This window comes from Pseudopipra pipra, chromosome 3 (genome assembly GCF_036250125.1).
Source record: "Pseudopipra pipra isolate bDixPip1 chromosome 3, bDixPip1.hap1, whole genome shotgun sequence".
NCBI classification, from domain to species: Eukaryota; Metazoa; Chordata; class Aves; order Passeriformes; family Pipridae; genus Pseudopipra; species Pseudopipra pipra.
This window is the reverse complement of record NC_087551.1, coordinates 114081370-114100140: the sequence shown is the minus strand read 5'-3', so window position 1 is coordinate 114100140 and position 18771 is coordinate 114081370. Positions and strand designations below refer to the sequence as shown.

The 18771-nt window shown below is 50.5% G+C and overlaps 1 protein-coding gene across 1 annotated transcript in view; it reads right to left on the bottom strand.

Moving 5' to 3' along the window:
• Window positions 1-17596, bottom strand: part of XKR6 (XK related 6) — a 180389-nt gene extending 162793 nt beyond the window's left edge. Inside the window, exon 1 of the mRNA XM_064651199.1 lies at window positions 16809-17596. Within this exon, the coding sequence (XP_064507269.1) occupies window positions 16809-17518 (710 nt within the window). The 5' untranslated portion in view covers window positions 17519-17596. The remainder of the gene's footprint in view (window positions 1-16808) is intronic.
• Between the last annotated feature and the right edge of the window lie 1175 nt (window positions 17597-18771).

The window sequence follows — 18771 nt, the reverse complement described above, 5'->3', positions numbered from 1 at the left end:
GCTGACTGAATCCAGAGGGTTTAGATGTAGCCAACTCTTCAGGGCTGCACATCAGCCCCTCTGCTGTGGGCTGAATGGGACACGGTGTGCAGGGGAATGGAACAGCTACACACAGAGCTGGTAAACAGTTCTAATTTAAAGGTGGGTAAAACAGCCTAATTTAAAGCTGCAATTTCTTTTTATAATTCTACTCAGATGATTAGGAAGAGCGATACAGATCCTTTAATGGGCAAATAATTTTGGTGTCATCATTAGATTCATCAGGCAAAGGCTGCAGCAGCAAATTCCATGTCTGGGGTGGTAAATTTTCTTGGACATTCCCTGCTCCTACAAAGAAGCTGCTCTGAAATCTAATACAGAGCTTAACAGCACTCTCAGTAAAACCAGTCTTAAGTTGTCAGGCTTTGAGGTTGCATTTCTATTATGAACTTCTCTTTCATTAATAAGGCAAAGGGACCCAAGCTCCAAAAACTTGAGACTTCCTGAGGGTCCCTGGCTGGATGGGAACCCAGCAGCTCATGCTTGAAGGGCAAGGAGAGTCAGCCTGGGACAGGTAGGAGCTCCCTCAGAACATGTCTCAGTGACCCAACAAAGTCTGTGTGGATCAAAGGAAACACTGAAACCTGAACTCCCTGAAAGGAGGTGGCAGTGAGGTGGGATCAGGCTCTGCTCCCAGGGAACAAGCAACAGGACAAGAGGAAACGGCCTTAAGCTGTGCCACAGGGAGCTGCAGGTTGGACAGCAGGAAGAATTTCTTCACTGAAGGGATGGTCAGACATTGGAAGGGGCTGCCCAGAGAGGTGGTGGAGTTCCAATCCTTGGAGGAGTTCAAGGAATGACTGGACGTGGCACTCAGTGCTCTGGGCTGGGGGACAAGGTGGGGATCGGGCACAGGTTGGACTCGATGACCTTGGAGGTCTTTTCCAACCTCAGTGATTCAATTATTCTGTGAAAAGTTGAACACACTCCTACAGAAGGAAACTGGGTAAAGGACAGGAAACACATAAGGGGCAATGCCAAGGAGGGAGGACAGGACATTGCCCATCTCAGAGCTCTTTACAGATATCAGAGAATCCCACTGGCCTCACAAACACGGACGCAGTTGGAGTTAACACAGATTAACTGTCTTACTGAAAGGTTTTCTCTGGCACTGGAAGAAAAATAAATACCATTAAAGGTGTCTGATGGGTAAAAATCTCCAGTTTTATGATGGGGAAATTGCTCCTAAGGATGCAGACTTCTATTTTGAGTGACTAACAGATGTTTTCACTGAGGATTTAGGACAGGAAGAATACAAATGGAATCATAATGGCAGCCTAATGAAGCTTAGTCCTCAGTTAATTCACACAACCAATTAATACCACACCCAGTGGAACGTGTGAGCAAGGCAAGGACCTTCCTTGACCATAAGGCAAAATATCCAGTCTAAATATCACATCATGGAATGGTTTGAGTTGGAAGGGACTTAAAGACCATAAATATGTGCATTTTAACTCTTTATTAGGGCTGTGGTCCTTTATGAGCAGCACACAAGGACCCAGCACCGAGTCCCAGTCAGAAACACTTCCCTGATCCCAGCCTGGCTCCTTGAGCAGTCAGGAGCCTTGAACAGCTTTCTTTCCACATTCCACGTGGAAAATGGCACTAAATAACAAATTTTCAGTTTGTACCTCCTCATTCATTAATTCCTACGTGAAATTCTTCAGCAGCTCCCCTCCAAAATAACAGGATGGTTTTGCCTTTCCTCACCATTTCCCCCCAAACCACAAAAAATAATTCATTCAATGCAAACAGAAGAGTTTTGACCCCCCCAGTGTTTTTACACACCTTTGTTAGGAGTGCTAGTTTACAAATCCCCTAATCCCCTGAAAGAAAGGGGGAAATAATCGAGTCCCAGGCAAAGAAGTCGGCACAGACATCAGAAATTCAATTTAAACCCTGAATTCAAACTCCCGTCGCAGCTTCGCAGCTCCCAACAATTGTGGTCTCTTTTTTACTTCCTCTGAGAACACACTGAAACACCAACAATAAAAATTAGAAATAATTTGCCCCGCCTGCTAAAAAATTGGTCACTTCCCAGGAACTGCAAAGAGCTGGTTCCTGGTGAAAGGAGCAGCAGGGAATTCCAGGAGATCTGTGTGTTCAAATAGGAAATTCGTTGCAGGCAGAGCTTGATCACAACCAAGAAGAATAATGAGCCTCTAATTGTGCAACAAGCCATACCAGGAAAAAAAAAAAAAAAGAAAAAACCCCAAATGTTTTGATAAATGGAATTATTAAACTCCAGAGCAGTAAAACAAAGCCTAAGAACACAAATGATAATAAAGCATCATTTATGGTGGTGTTCTGAAGCACTCCAGTGAAGCACAGGTAAATGCCAGGTTACCCAGGCAGAGGTTTAGTACTAAAAAGCAGTGTTTAATCTGATTTTTTGCTCTCCTGAATTTCTGGATGGAAAATATTCCCTTTACTCATGGTTAATTTTTATTTTTCTATGAGGATGTGTGGGTTTTTTCAGCACATCCCGAGACATGGGGCACAACCAGAAAGGACCAAGCACTAAGACCAACCCTACAGGGCTCTTTTATCCCTCATGTTCCCTGTTAGACAACCAGATTTCAAACAGGGCTTTGCATCCCAACTGGAGAAGCCACACCAATTTCACAGCAGCTGAGGAAATGCCTGAGAATAGCTGAACTTAGGGACGTCAAGATTTTCACACAATAAAACCAGACCAGATCAACCATAATTTTTCTGCAAAATTATAAATGACACCTGAAGTCCTGGCTGGATTCACCTACTGAGAGATGATTAAGCTGCAAATCTGCAATTACTTCTAATCTTAAATAACTGATAGGATTTGAACTCCCCACATACAGTAGCTCAGATGTGATATTACTGGGAGCTTTTTGAAACCAATCAATAACTATTAAAGCTGGATCCCATCAGCTACCACCAGGTATCAGCCACTTTCTCAATATTTCAAGGATTCAGTTATTCTTAGACACAGTTAAAGTAGTAAAATGAAGTGGTCTCATACTGACACTGCGATAAATACGAGATTAAATATAGAACAAATTTATTACTCCCTGAAGTCCTACTGAGTGTCCTGATTTTTTTTTTTTTTCTATATCCACAACAGTCTGGTTTACTTTGATGTTTTATTATCCCAGATCTAAAGCTCACAATTGCAAAGCTGGTTCAAAGACCCAAACCTGGCCACGCCGGGAACGGGAAGAGACGCCGAAGGGAACGTGCGGATCGGGATGACGACCCTCTGACAGCCGCCGTGCCCCACTTAGAGCAAGTGGCACTGCCAGGAGAGTGATTTGTGACACTGAGCGTGTGTGACACGTGGTGGCACCCCTGGAGTGCCTGTGGGCTGCCAGAGGGACTTGCCTGCGGGAGCCGACTTTTCCTAATACCCCGCGCTTTGAAGGGAGCGGAATAATCAACCCATTTCTGAAGCGCTGGTTTGAAGGGCTCCGAGGAGTCTTAAAGTAAAGCAGTTAATTACTTGGTGTGCTTTAAAAATAAATCAACCCCCAAATTAAGGTTGGATGGGTCTGGGTGATGAGTTTCTGGCTTGCAGCCTGTCCAGTAGCTCCCAAGATGGTCCCAGTTTAACCCCACTGGGTCCTCACTGCAGAGCAAAGCACTCAGAGACGCTGAGGAGCAAGGAAGCACATCCTCCCTCATCAGCATGCAAGCAGGATGAGTCCACAAGGACACAAACATTTGGGTCTCAGCTAGATGGACTCATTTGAGCCTCTGCTAGATTCCCTGGAAGTGTTCAAGCACAGGCTGGACAGGGCTCGGAGCAACCTGGTGAGGTGAAGGTGTCCCTGCCCGTGGCGGGGTGGTTGGAACGAAATAACTTTTAAAGGTCCCTTCCAACCCCAACCATTCCATGATCCTATGACGTGCCTTGGCATTTCTCCTTTCCCCACCTCACCTGGGATTCACCCTTAATGCATTAATACTAAAGTGACCCACTGAATGTAACTCTCCCAAAGGTGACATCGACAATCTAATCCAATAAATGGATCTGGGACCCACTACTGGATATAGACCCAAACAGGTCTATATGGCCATATCTGAAAGCTAGAAGTGGAGTGTCCTGGAGACTGTGATAGGCTGGATACACCTTCAAAAAAACACCCCAAAACCAAACCAACCATATTCTCATAAAAAACCTAAGTAAGGGGAGTATTTTCCTTCCAGTGTGTTGCACCTTCTGGGCTCCTCCTTGTCCATTAGGCAGGTATGATGTTATTTGTGTGGCTCAGCCACCACAGGATCACCCCTGGCACAATTCTGGCTGGGACCTACCAGCCCTCACCTCAGCAGCATCTTGGCACCGCTGGAACCATTCCCAGCTGGCATCCTGCAGAAAGCCACCCTCTCCCAAAAGCCATGAAGGCTTAGCACGACAGAAACACCCACACTATGCCAGCCCATCTCGGGGCCAGAGGACAAATCTTGCCACTGCTGTGCTCCCAAGAGGAGATGTGGCCACTGAGGGTGAGTTCAGAGATCAGGGAAGACAAAGTAGGCTCTATTCTTGAACAGAGGACATGGTTGGATTTTACAGGTCTTTTATTTAAAGGAGAAACTTGAAGAAGAGGAAAGCAACGAGATGGAACCACGGAAGGGAAAAGGTGTCCCTGCCCATAGCAGGGGGTCGGAACAAGATGATCTTTGAGATGAACAAGATTATCTTTGAGATGAACAAGATGATCTTCCCACCCAAACCATCCTGTGATTCTCTGAAGGGCTTTGGTATCATCCAAAAGTGAGCTTTGTGACATTTGGGGCTGGAGCCTCTCCCGGCGTCAGTGGCACGATGCATTTACGTCAGCGTGTGACAACGGCCCCGGAGTGACAAGGACTAAGGTGAGATTAAGCATTCAGGAGAAAAGCTCGTCCTTCACTGGAACAAGGGCACCAAAGCCTTATCAAGCGCTGCCTTTCGGCACAGCCACGTGCCCAGGCCAAACCTCACCCTCCAGCTCCCGCTCCGGGTCGGATGCACATGACTTGGCAAGGCACTGCTGCAGCTTTTCCCAAGGAAACCACTTCTCCCCCAACCCAGTTGTAACAAACACCGGGAAATAAAGCCCTGAAATGACCTCCTGCTGTGTCACCGAGTCACCGTGACAGACCCTGCGTGGTGACTTCACGCCCCCCGACGTGAGATCGGATCTTCCCGGGATTTGTGAGTCTCCTGCAAGGCAGGAGCTGATGGATTTCTGCAGCCGGTGCACACACTGTTCCAAATTATTTCCACTCCTAATTAATATTCATAAACGACCCACAATGCTGCGCCTTCCATCAGCCGTCACACACCACCCACGCCAGATGAAAGGACAACTACACCAGATAAGCAGTTTATTGGATCAAAAGTCCCCTTCAGAGCAGGAGACAGCTATTGGAACAGCTCAAACTGATAGCATTCCATGGCAGGGAGGGAGTATCAGCACATCTCCCTCTTTAAACCCCAGATTCAGCACCCGGAATGCATAACCCAATTATTATGTTAATTTAGCTGCATTTTGCTGCTCGAGGCCGGAGCTGGAGGGAGGAACTTGGGTTTGAAGAGCTGGCACCGAAAATGGCCACTTCAAAAAACTCAAGAGACACCCAATTACACCATCAGTGTTTCAGGTTTAATTCCCTGTCCCTGTTGTCACCTGTCTGGACCTGGGCAAGGACTTTGCCCTTCAGCTTTTGCTTTCACTTGCCATTTACATCTTGCTCAAGCAAGATGCTGAAAGGTGCTTTTACCCATCCTCCTCCCCAAAGTCAGTTTAGGTGGAAAAAATCAAGGATCTCATCCCCTTGCACAGAACATGGACTGGGAATAACAGCCTGGCTGCTGCTGTTTGGCCACTAAAAAGAAGTTAATTAAAAAGACACCTGACAATCCCATCAAGCCCATGCAGGGTGACAGATAACACTGAATCTGTAACATCAGGTGTTCCCCCCTCTCCACCTAACAAGTATTTCCCAGCTTTAAACTGAAAGACAGTAGGTTTAGATTGGACATTAGGAAGAAATTCTTCCCTGTGAGGGTGGGGAGGCCCTGGCACAGGTTGCCCAGAGAAGACATGGCTGGCCCATCCCTGGAAGTGTCCAAGGCCAGGCTGGACAGGACTTGGAGCAACCTGGGCTAGTGGAAGGTGTCCCTGGTTGGAATCAGATGATCCTTAGGGTCCCTTCCAGCCCAAACCATTCCATGGTTCTGTGATAATGGCAAGATGGTTCAAAGGAACAGGGAAAGGTGTATTTCCTACTGCTCTCCAGAGCTGTTCTGCTCCTCATCCATGAGGGACCCAAACAGTCTGCCCAAGAAAAAGCATATTTACACCCATTGCCAGAGAGGGAAAGTATAAATATTTCCAAAGCTTTATGAAGGCTGGTACTTACAGTCATGCTTTGAAAGGGAAAGAATAAAGCAAAATATTCAATTAGAAAAAATTACTATAATTGCAGGTTCTATTTTATCCCTCCATTAAAGCAATAAAGTGCCTGGGAATATTGCTGAGCTGGGATACAGAGCTTAGTGCTACTTAACATATTAATATACATCCAGGGGGGTTAATTTAATTTAGATCTGCATGAGGGTCTTCTCTCCTCCCTGGACCCCACTATCTCACCCTACACTTCCAACCATCCAGCTGGATATCCATGCATGATTCTCCCCCAGGCCAAGGGATGGACACGCAGAACTGAGGCTGGACATAAATTCTGACATGTGCCACCACACCCCCAGAGCCAGAGGACATCCAGCACGTCCATGCACAGCTCCACACATCCACATTCCAGTTAAAACCCTGTCTGCCTGCCCCTCAAAGCTGCAATGTCTGGATATCTGATTTTCTATTGGAGGAAAACATCCAGTTTTTGCTCTCCGAACATGAAACAAAATCCTCTCGGAAACGTAAAATCATCCCGTTTTGCTCCACATAAATCCCATGGGAAGGGATTTGTTGTTGAAAGTCACTGAGCAAGGAACTGCTGAGGCTGAAGAAGGGGCTCTTCCTCCCAGCCCTGGCTCTCATCACACTTTTCCACACTACGACGCCACAAGCTGCAGTTTTCCCAATAAAACCTCCTCGTTCTTCCCTGCGATAGGAGATAAGTGAATCTTATTTTAGAGAGCCCTTCATCCTTTTAATTAAACAAATTAATATCACTGCTCCCTATCTCGTAGCCTCCATTATCTTTTGTGAACTCCTACAATTCTGTTGTAAAGATATATTGAAAAAGTGCTAATTGAGATAATCTCTGGAATTCAAGAGTTGCTGTATTTTTAGCCATGTTTTAAAACTATTTTCCCTTTGTTTCTGGAATGCCTCCCATCCTTCCTCCCCTGCCAGACTGTTTACATTATTTAAATGCCTTCTGCTTATACCACTCTTTACAATTTTTACTTCAACAACATCGGCCTCCGTTGCTCTTTTTTCCCTCACTTAGACATAACTGGGATGAATTCCAATCCCAAACTCAGAACCACTCCTGGTGCTTTACTGCTGTCTTCTGTGTTTGGAAGATCAGGCAACACATTCCTGCCAGTCCTGTCATCCAGGACTGCCTGTGGGGGGGATCCAAGCATGAGGAGTTAAACTGTTCTTCTTTTACAACAGAAAAGGTGATTTTCCCAGACGTTGGAATGCTGTAAACTCACAGGGATAGTTCTCTTCCCTCTGCTTTAGCAGAGGAGCCTGAACTATGTCCCTGAAAGGATGGGGAAGCCCAACTCTCCTGGAGTTTTATGGAGAATTGTAAAATCCAGTACCCATTGTGGAGGCAGAAACATGACACATCTCCCCTGTCCCTACAGAAAATCCCAGAGAGCCCCAGGAGCTGAGGGAGGCTCCGGCAGCCGGACACTCTCCTCTCTCACCTGGGTTGTTTTTTTCCACAGGTTTAATTAGAAAAGTGATAAAGGCAGCTCCATGTGCCAGAGCCTTTTGCATTGTGGCTCCTGAAGAGTTTTTAATAAGAGTTCTGCCAAAGTGGTGGGAGTTTTATGGGAAACCTCTCCCTCATCCACCTCCCTGCGAAGGCAGACCAGGAGATGCAGCTCAGCAGCCCGGAGAGTTTTCCAGACTGAGCCTGGACCTCTGAAGTGTTCACTTAAACCTGATCACAGTAGGCTTGGTTTTCCTAGTCCCAATTCACAGACCATCTACAGGGCACTGAGGCAGCTGTGGGATAGATTCCTGTCTTAGTTCTATTCCCTATGGAAGAGGAAGAAGATGCCTATTCCCTCAACTCATCCTGTGCAAAAGGGGGTATTCAGAGGGGCAATAAAAAAAAGAGGGAAAGTGACTTTTTACATGGATGGACAGTGATAAGACAAGCAGGAATGGTTTTAAACTAAAAGAGAGGGATGATTTAGGTTTGACATTGGGAAGAAATTCTTGGCTGTGAGGGTGGGGAGGTCCTGGCACAGGTTGCCCAGAGAAGCTTGGCTGCCCCATTCCTAGAAGTGTCCAAGGCCACATTGGACAGAACTTGGAAAAACCTGGTCTAGTAGGTGGCATCCCTGCCTGGGGACAGCTGGAATTAGATGATCTCTAAGGTCCCTTCCAACCCAAACCATTCTGTGATTCTACTCTATGACAGTACATGGATATTTCTTTGGGATACAAAAATCCTCAACAGCCTCTGCAGCAGGAAAACCAAATCATCCCAAAGGTGCCACTGCCCAGGCAGAGTGGGGCAGAGGAAGAGGAGGGCACGATAAAGGCTCTGGGCTTGAACACAGAAGGTTTCAGCAAAGCTGCCAATTCTGCAAAGGATCTTCTGTGCAGCTGAAGTCACTTAAGGACAGACTGTGAATATTTCATAGGTGAACCTGAGCTCTCACGGATTCCCAAAGAAAGGAGACATGAGGAGAAGCACAGTCTCCAAGTCCCACTATAGTTTTGGGGACACATTTGAGATGGGCTTTTGCTCTACTTTTTTGTCTCTTGGCCAAGATCTGATTTTATTGCTGTTTCAAGACTCAGATACAAGGAATAACGCACTGAAATAACCAAAGTCCATCGGTAAAATTTGTCCAGGGGTGGACAAAGAGCAGCTCCTGAAACTTCTCCTGAGCACTGTAAATGTTGTTCCTGTGCTACAGCAATTCCATATAACCAAACACAGGCTGAAACTGAAATACAGAATGGTGGAAAATATAAATTTCCAGAGTGGGGGAGTTACAAAAAAAAAAATTAAAAATAAAAGTCCATCCATGGGAAGCTGCAATGGGCTGCTCCTGCTACCCTGGGACACAGCCAAATGCTCAGTCCCACAACCCAGAAGATTTTGGGACCATTCTTGACACTGCAGCCCTAGGATATGGGATGTGCCTGTTGATCTGCCCTGCAAGGATTGTGCTGTTCTGCTTCCCAGGGTTAGAAAGCCATGGTGTTCCTCCCACTGTCAGACTGCTGCGAGGGTTGAGGATTTTTTAAAATCCTTCTCCCCAGGAAAGCTCTTTCCCCATTTTCTTGGGATCCCATTTGGAAAAGCATCTCAGTGCCCTAAAGCAGACTTGGCCATCAGTCTGAATCCCAGTGCATCAGAAGGAGGAGGGGTCAATGAAGTAACAATATTTGGCACATGTTCTTTGCTTATGCCTTTAATTACAATTTAATTTCCTCTCTAGCAAAGCCTTGCTCTGACTCACAGCTCCTCCTGCCTAAAAGCTGCCAGGTGTTAAAACACTGCCTTTTACTACTGCTGATTTTCACCACAGTCAGGTGCTAAAAATCAAGTCAGGATTTGAGGGAAATAAAGCAAAATGGAAGTTCTGTGAGGGATCCAGACTTCTCCATAGGCTCACCTTCATTCCCCAAGGAAAATTACACGTTTGATGTCCAATTTCTGCTCCTTGCAGTCTCAAGGCAGCAAAAGCAGCTCTGCTCCAAGGAGATGCTTTATCACCATCAGTTCTCCCTCCATCCTTTTCATTAAAAGAAATGCTCCCTGAATAACCTACATTTGTTCGGAGAGGAGAACCACTGCAAGGAATAAAGGTAGCTCAGTGCAGCCAACAGCAAAATGGAAGTGTCTGGAAAGATGAAAAATAGAGAGCTTGGGATTTTAACAGAAGAAAAATGGTAAGCCATCTTTCCTCCTCCCCTTGGCACTCTGCCTCCCCTCCACCAGGAAAGGCACTTCCAGGTTGCCACTGGCATTAGAGATCAAACCATGGGGTGACTGGGAAAACAAGGCATGGATGTTTTTCCTGGAGTTCAGTGGGAAGCTTGAACAACTGGAAGGGGATGTTCTGGTCAAAGACCAGATGGGTGGGAGCATTCCCTTACAGTTCCCTTATAGTTTTGGGATTCCTGGAGATGATGCCTCAAAAATACCTGCCACAGGTGGTCTTCTCTTTGACAGCCATGGAAACTTCATGCTGGTTCCAGTAGGAACCAAGTCAGGTCACCAGAGCAGTTCTGCTTCCCCTTCCTCCTCCCCAAACACCAGGGCAGAGCTGATGAGCTGCTGTCACTGCACAGCCACAGGGAACCACGTGGCTCTTCCTCAACAGCATCCAAGAGGAAACCAGTTCTCCTCCAAATTCCACCCCCCACCTCCCCAAGCCACGCTGTCTCTGCAGAAAGAGTGAGCCATGTGGGAAGGCCAGTTCCCAGCAGTCAGGGCAGGACATTATTTCTCCCAAGAAAAGGTGTGGAGAAATCCCTGCCCTCTCCAGGCTGGCCCAGCAGATCCGCTCCAACATCTGTGGTTGGACCCCCTCTAGTGGGAACCACTCAACAAGACACGGAGCAGCACCACCACCCGCAGCCCATGGAGACTCTACCCAAGGGATAAAGCCTTTTTTTCCCACCACTACTAGGATTATTATTATTATTTTCACTCACACACAACCTACATGCTCTGCACTTCAATGTCTTTGGACCTCCACAGCCACAGCCCAGCACTTCCTTCAGGAGATCCCATGGAAAGCTCTTAGAAATGGGGGTGGAGTGGGGAAGATTTTTGGAAGAGAGAACAACCTCACTGGAAAAAAAAATAAGAAGATATACCCCAGACCTGATTTTGTAGGGAGAACATATTTATCATCTATCCTAGAATGTCTTCCCTCTGCCAACTTGTCAAAAGCTGACAAAACTCCATACTATAAAAGCAAGCTGTTAAAACTTGGCTAAAGGGAAAAACTCAGCTGCCAGACAAGCTAACCAGAAAAAGCTGAAAAAAATATTCCAGCGTGCCAGGAAATTTATGGAAAGGCTCTACAGAGCTGAACATCCCAAACCAAGGCAAGGAGGCAGCATTAGGTCAGCAGCTTCTCCTTCATCTGCTCTTTGACAAGCAGATGTCTCCCACTTGGAGGGATTTGGGCAGAGAACTTCTGAGTTGTAGCTGCCTGTATTTCTAAACTATCCAAAATTGTGTGTCTCTAACTCACAGACCAGCCCGGACCAAAGTATTTTAGGAGAGCCTGAACCCACTCATCATGGAGTCATTAAATACCACATATTCCACTTAAACCCATTGATTCATCCTTCCACCTCCAAAGCCGAACAACTCATAGATTTTGGTCTTTCCACTAATAAAAAAGATGTCAACTCTCCGCCTAAATGTTAGGAATTTCTTCTGTTAGTCAGGCACATACACAAAATGTTTTAATGTCACAACAGTGACAAGGGTTGTTGTGGTCTGCTTGGGGCTTTTTTTACAGAATGTTTTACTCCTAGATACGTATTCAGATCTGTTTTAATAACAAAACCACAAATGTAGTACATTTGAGTCACAAAACTCCCCACTACTGACAGTTTAACAGACACAGAGCGATTTCCAGCTGGTCAGCATTCATTTTAGCTTGAGCTCCACATCCCCTTAATCCAATGGAATCCAATAAGGTTTGCTTTAATAGCACAGTGCAACGCAAGGGATCGGACTCCATAAACCCTGTACTCCAGGACAGCATCCCTGACCCAGTGACCCACTTCTGACAGGGGTTAAGGAAAGGTACATCAGACAGGGAAGTTCACTCCTGTCAGTCACACAACCCGTGCAACTGTTGAAGATACAAAAGCTTCAAGCCACAACTGTTCCTCCCAGATTTACAAAGCTGAACAGCTCCAGTGAAAGCAACAGCCCTGGCAAGCTCTGACTCCCGACCTTCCTTCAGCTTATTCCCAGCAAAACCACAGCATTCCCTCAAGGAACAGCCCTTTGCATCTTGCAGAGCAGAAGCTCCGTAATGAGCATAATGTGCCCCAACTGGCATCCTTCACTTTCTGGGTAGTCTGGATGAACTGTTCAAGTCCTCAAGAGAATCTAAGATTTGAGATGAGAGGTGAAAACCGTACATTTATGGAGGTAAAAACCCCAGGAGCTGAGCCTTATCAGTGGGAATGGCATTTGAGATCAGAGTCCTGGAATCCATTTGGGATCAGACTACTTCAAGCAAGAATTAAAAATATGAATATGTATGTATATACGTATACACACACACATTTTTTACAATGTATACTATTTTTCCAACAGCCAGTACAGGCAGGCAGTGTTAACACAGCCTTCGGTTCTCAGCTGAGCAAGAAAAAAACATAAAAAACCAGGAATATCATTAAGCCCCCCCTCAGTACTCACACTGCCCCCTCAGCCCTCCTGCCTGGTCACGATTCACCCTCTGCAGAGAACACAAACAGCAGACAAAGCCCTCATCCAGACTGCTCCAAAACAAGCTCCTTCTCCCACAATCCTGACAAAATGAAGAGACAACCTTGCTAAAATAAGATCCGGATGTGTATTTATACTTCTGCCACAAAATGTTATTTATTCATCATCTTATTGGCAAGTCTTCCCGATATTTAGAAGAAGCCCCTACAAGAATTGTGTTATCCCTCAACTCCAAACCCAGATTTCCCTGAGGGATTCAGGAGGAGGATTTCTGTACTACTCCAACCTGCCCCCTCTCTATTCTCTATGATTTCATTCCAGCTGCTGAGCAACACCCACGACAGCCCCTACGTAACGTACGATCCCGATTACGCTCTGTGCACGCGTATCCGTGATCCTGCAGGAAACCAGGCTCGGAGCATTCCACTCTGAACTTACACCATCCCAGGTTTTCCTCCTCCATCCCCACGCACAAACCTCTTTGCCAGCACAGAGCGGTTTCGCCGCAGGCAAAGGCGGCCAAACCAGCACATTCCAGTCTTGCTCCCATCACCGCATTCCAGATTAATTTTAATGGCATTTGCAACAGCTGTAGTGGGAATGAAAAAAGACACCCTCGTGGAGGCTACTCCACAGATCCCAGGAAGTTAATTCTGCCTCTGGTCAGATACTGGGAGTCAGCTCCACGCTGTCCAGCGTGCCTTAAAAAAAAGCAGGAGCCGCGCACTAGTGGGATTAGGGATCAACAGGAGAGAAAGCTCCCTGATTTCACCTAAGGTGATCCGGTCTGCAGTGCTCCTTGCCAGTCCCCTTCGGCACTCCCAGCCCTGCAAACGTTTTTCCTCTGCATTAACAAAGGAGGGAAAAGTCTGGGCAACTTGAGCTTTGGTTCCTCATATTCCCAAAAACCAGCCCCCCACGTGCATCCCCTCCTCTGTCCCTGCCGGCATCGCTCCGGTGTCCCCCTCCCCACCGGCTCACTCGAGCGTGCCACGGCTTGGAGTGTTTGTGCACGGCTAAAGCACAATCGTTCCTTTTGCCTGACTCCGGGAGAGGAAAAATCCAACTTGCCAGAGGAGCATCTGCATCGAGAACTGCCTTTGCTGATGGGATCAGCACTCGGGAGCACCAGAGGAAGCAGGAGAAAGGGTCGAGGACCAATTCATCATCCTCGCACGCATGACCCGCAGACATCCCCCCCCCCCCCCCCCGCTGCCCCTCAGCCTAAACCTCGGCCGTAAAAAACCCATAAAAATAGAATAAACCCCCAAGCAGAAGTTGAGAACAAATGTGCTTTGAACGCTGCACAAATGACATTGAAGATGCAGAAGAAATATGTATTTGCTGTTGCACTGCACGATTCCAGGGGCTTATTTCCTACGTACACATCTCACGCACCCTTCCCACGCACGTCCCCTCCCCTCCACCCCCGCGGCTTCTTCAAAAAAAAAATCGGGAAAATAAAAATCTTTGATCCCTAAAGATTATTTTAAAAGCTACAAACCCCAATCGACCCCCATCTGCAGCCTCTTCCCTACAGCCTAAGCCATCCGGGGGGTGAAGGGGGTGTTCCCAGCGCTCTGTGGCACAACCCGGAGCCGTCCCTCCGCCCCCTATCCCAAATCTCCCAGGTTTTCCACGTTATTAACCCGCGTCCCAGCTCAGAGGACGCCGGGCCACGCCGGGTCTTTACAGCTGTCCTTACACCACCTCTTTCCGTAAGCCCGACATCTCTGTGGCAGTGTTTGCATCCACAGGCTCTTTCATCCTGGAGAATCCCTCCCTGCCTCCTCCCACCGCTCTTTTTGGGGAGGATAACGTAATTTCCAGCTCATGCTGGAGGATGCTTTTTTATTCCTGCTGAGCCCGAGGTCACTTCCTAGACCTCTCCTCTGGCCAGCGTCTCCTCCACCCCAGGACCTCCCTCTGGAGGGAACAGTCCCTTCTCCCTGACCTTCAGCCTCGCAGCGGCGGCCCCACCGCCGTCCCCACCGAGGAAAAGGTTCCTTCTCCCTCCCAAGCCACAGCCGAGGCATCACGCTGCGTTTTTCCACTCCCCCAACCTGCTCCTTCGGGGCCGGGGGAGGTGGTCAGCGAGCCAGGGGGCTCCTGCTCTGCCGGCTCTCGGGGATAGGGGAGACCCTCACCCCCTCCTCACCCACGGGAGGTTTGATCTGTCCCAAGGGGACATCAACCCTCTGGAATTGGCACATCCCAGCACTCGGTAGCCGGGGGTCCGCTCCCCCCGCAATCCCTCTCTGGAGCAGCCTCCGTGTTCTGTGGGGTCTTTCTCTGGCTGTCCCACGGCTCCAGGAGGTGGGTGGTGGGGTGAGTCCCCCCTCAGGGCCACAGGAGCTCTCTCTGCAGCGCTGCTGCTGCGAGGGTCACCCCCAACCCCGGGCCTGCCTCCACAGGGATGTCCCCCCCACCATCTCCTGTTGGGAAGAGCAGCTCCATGACCCCCTCCCCTCTCCTGCTCCCTGTGGGGCAACATCTACAACCCCACGGAGCCAGAATCTATTCCATCCCATGCCATGAGGGGCACAGACCTGCATTCCCTCTGGACTGTGAGATGGCAGTAGCCCCATTCTCCTCTCCCCAGCCCCACACACTCATCTGGGGGGCATGTCTCCTCCCTTTGGAGTTCTTTCCCAAATATCCACATGGGGGGCACCAACCCACATCCTGTTTGGACACACGAATCCCACTCCTCCCACCTCAGCCCCAAAGACACATTTTGGGGGAACTTCTCTTTCTCTCAGATGTTCCCTCAGCACAACAGGGGCCCTGACAGCTCCTCCACCATGGGGAGCACTGGCAAAGCTCCACCTTGGACTGAGGTGACGATGACTTCATGGCCCCCATCTCAACCCCAAAGGCTCATTTTATGGGAATCTCCTCCCTTTGGGTCTCTCCTCACCCAAAATTGGAGTAACCCTTGAATCTCCATGGGGAGGGCACCACACTGACCACAATCATCTCAGACCACAAGCTGACAATGACCCCCATCTGCCCCACCTCAGCCGGGGACAGTGACCCACCTCCACCTCAAACCATGAGATGACACCGATCCATGTTCGCCCCAGACCATGAGATGATGCTGACCCACATCCACCTCAAACCATGAGGTGACACTGACCCACGTCCATCTCAGACCACAAGCTGACAGCTCCCCATCTCAGCCAGGGGACAGTGACCCACCTCAAATCAGGAGGTTACACTGACCCACCTCGAACCATGAGGTGACCCTGACCCACGTCCACCTCAGACCACAAGCTGACAACGACCCGCACCTGTCCCAGCTCAGCCAGAGGACACTGACCCACATTCACCTTGGACCACGAGGTGACACTGACCCATGTCCACCTCAGACCAGGAGCTGACAATGACCCTCATCTATCTCACCTTGGCCAGGGGACACTGACCCACATCCATCTCAGACCACGAGCTGACAGCTCCCCACCTCAGCCAGGGAACGGTATCCACATCAAACCATGAGGTGACACTGACCCACGTCCACCTTGGACCACGAGGTGACACTGAGCCATGTCCATCTCAGACCACGAGGCAACACTGACCCACATCTGCCTTGGACCATGAGCTTTCAGCTCCCCACCTTGGCCAGGGGACATTGACCCACCTCAGACCAGAAGGTGATGCTGACCCATGTCCACCTCAAACCACGAGGTAACACTGACCCACGACCACCTCAAACCATGAGGTGACATTGACCCGCGTTAGATCACGAGGGGAGACTGACCCACCTCACACCAAGAGGTGACACTGACCCATGTCCACGTTAGACCATGAGGGGACACTGATTCACCTCAAACCAAGAGGTGACACTGCCCCACGTCCACATTAGACTATGAGGGGACACTGATTCACCTCAAACCAAGAGGTGACACTGCCCCACGTCCACCTCACACCGGGAAGTGACACTGCCCCACGACCACCTCAAACCAAGAGGTGACACCGACCCACGTCCACGTCAGATCACGAGGTGACACCGATCCACCTCAGACCAAGAGGTGACATCGACCCACGTCCCCCTCCCGCCGGGCGCTCACACCCCCCCGCCGCGGCCGCGCTCCCGAGCCCCCCGCGCCGCCCGCCCCGCCGGGGGCTCGGCGGAGTCCCGGGCCGCCCCTTACCTCCAGACCTGCCCCATCTGCAGCAGGTGGATGACGGTCTGCCAGACCCAGACGGAGATCCTGCAGAGGCGCTGCGCCCCGGGGGTGGCTCCTCCTACCCCGGCGGCGGGTCCCCCGCGCCGGCCCGCGGTCCCCCCCATCATGGGCGGCCCGCGGCTACTGAGCCCCTGCACGGCGCCCAGCCCGCCGCCCGTGAAGTCCTGCACGAACCAGCGGAAGCTCAGGATCTGCACCAGCACCGAGGGCAGCAGCACGAAGGCCAGGGTGAGGCCGCACCACAAGTAGTCCCGCCGGCCGTAGTGGTGCAGCGCCAGCCACAGGTCCGTGCCCACGTCCCCCACCAGCACCAGCAGCGCCAGCACGATCCACAGGCAGTCCAGCCACGGCTTCTCGGCCGCCTCGCCGACCTCCGGCGGCCCCTCGGCGGCGGCGGGGGGGCGCGGGGCCAGCGGCTCGGCGGCGGCGGCGGCGGCGGGCGCCCGCCTGAAAAGGTTCCGCAGGCAGGCGCACCGGCAGCCCCAGTAGCAAGACGACGTGTTGCAGCAGTGGCAGATGTGCATGGAGCTGCTGGCGCCCGGCTCCTCCGCCACCTCGGCCGCCGCTGCCCCGACGCCGCCGCCGCCCGCGGCCGCCGCCGCCTCGTCCAGGTTGTGCAGCTGGGCGAAGCCGCCGCCGCCGCCGCCGCCACCGCCATCCGACTTGGCCGCCATCTTGCTGCCGCCGCCGCCGCGTCCCCGGCCCGTTCGCCGGGCGCTCGCTCGCTCGCCCCCCCCCGTGCCCGCTCCCCCCGCCCGCCGCTTCCGGGGGCGGCGCTTCCCGTGCGCGGGCCGCGGGACGGGCCGGGGCCGCCTGGCGGCGACAGCGGCCGGAGCCGGGAGGGAGCGGCAGGGAAGGGACCTCAGGGACCGTCTCGTTCCAGCCCCCTGTCGCGGGCAGGGGCACCTTCCGCTAGACCGCGTTGCCCAGAGCCGCTCCCCCTTGTCCTGTCGCTCCGTGCCCGAAGTCCTCTTGGAGCCCCCCTGCAGAATCATTTAGGTTGGAAAAGACCTCCAAGATCATTGAGTCCAACTAACCCGGCGCTGCCGTGTTCAACCCTAAATCGCGTCCCTAGGTTCCACATCTGCACGTTTTTTTTGAAAATCTCCGGGGATGGTAACTCCACCACTGCCCTGTTCCTTTGCCTGACCACCCTTTCCATGAGGAACTTTTTCCTAATATTCCAATCTAAACCTCCTCTGACACAGCTTGAGGCCATTTCACAGAACCACAGAATCACAGAACCACTTAGGCTGGAAAAGACCTCCAGGATCATGGAGTCCAACCTGTGACCCATCCCCATCTTGTCCCCCAGCCCAGAGCACTGAGTGCCACATCCAGTCATTCCTTGGGCACCTCCAAGAGTGGAGACTCCACCACCTCTCTGGGCAGCCCCTTCCCAATGTCCGATCACCCTTTCTGTGAAGAAATTCTTCCTAATGTCCAAACTAAACCTCCCCTGGCTCAGCTTAAGACTTTGGTACTGGAAGGTGCTCTAAGGTCTCCCCAGAGTCTTCTCCAGGCTGAACAATCCCAGTTCTCTCAGCCTTTCCTCATAGGAGAGGTGTACCACCTCTCTAATCTTCAAATCACAGAATCTTCACAGAATCATAGAATATCCTGAGCTGGAAGGGACCCACAAGTCTGACTCCTGGCCCTGCACAGAACACTCCAACAATCCCACCATGTTTCTGAGAGTGTTGTCCAAACGCTCCTTGAGCTCTGGCAGCCTTGTGACCCTGACCACTGCCCTGGGGAGCCTGTTCAGTGCCCAATCACCCTCTGGAGGAAGAAACTTTTCCTAATACCCAAACTAAACTTCCTCTTACACAGCTCCAGCCTCGGGTCCCTCCACTGCCCCTCGTGAGGCAGCTGCAGACCCTGATGAGACCGGACCTCAATTTCCTCTTCTCTTGGCTGAAGAAAT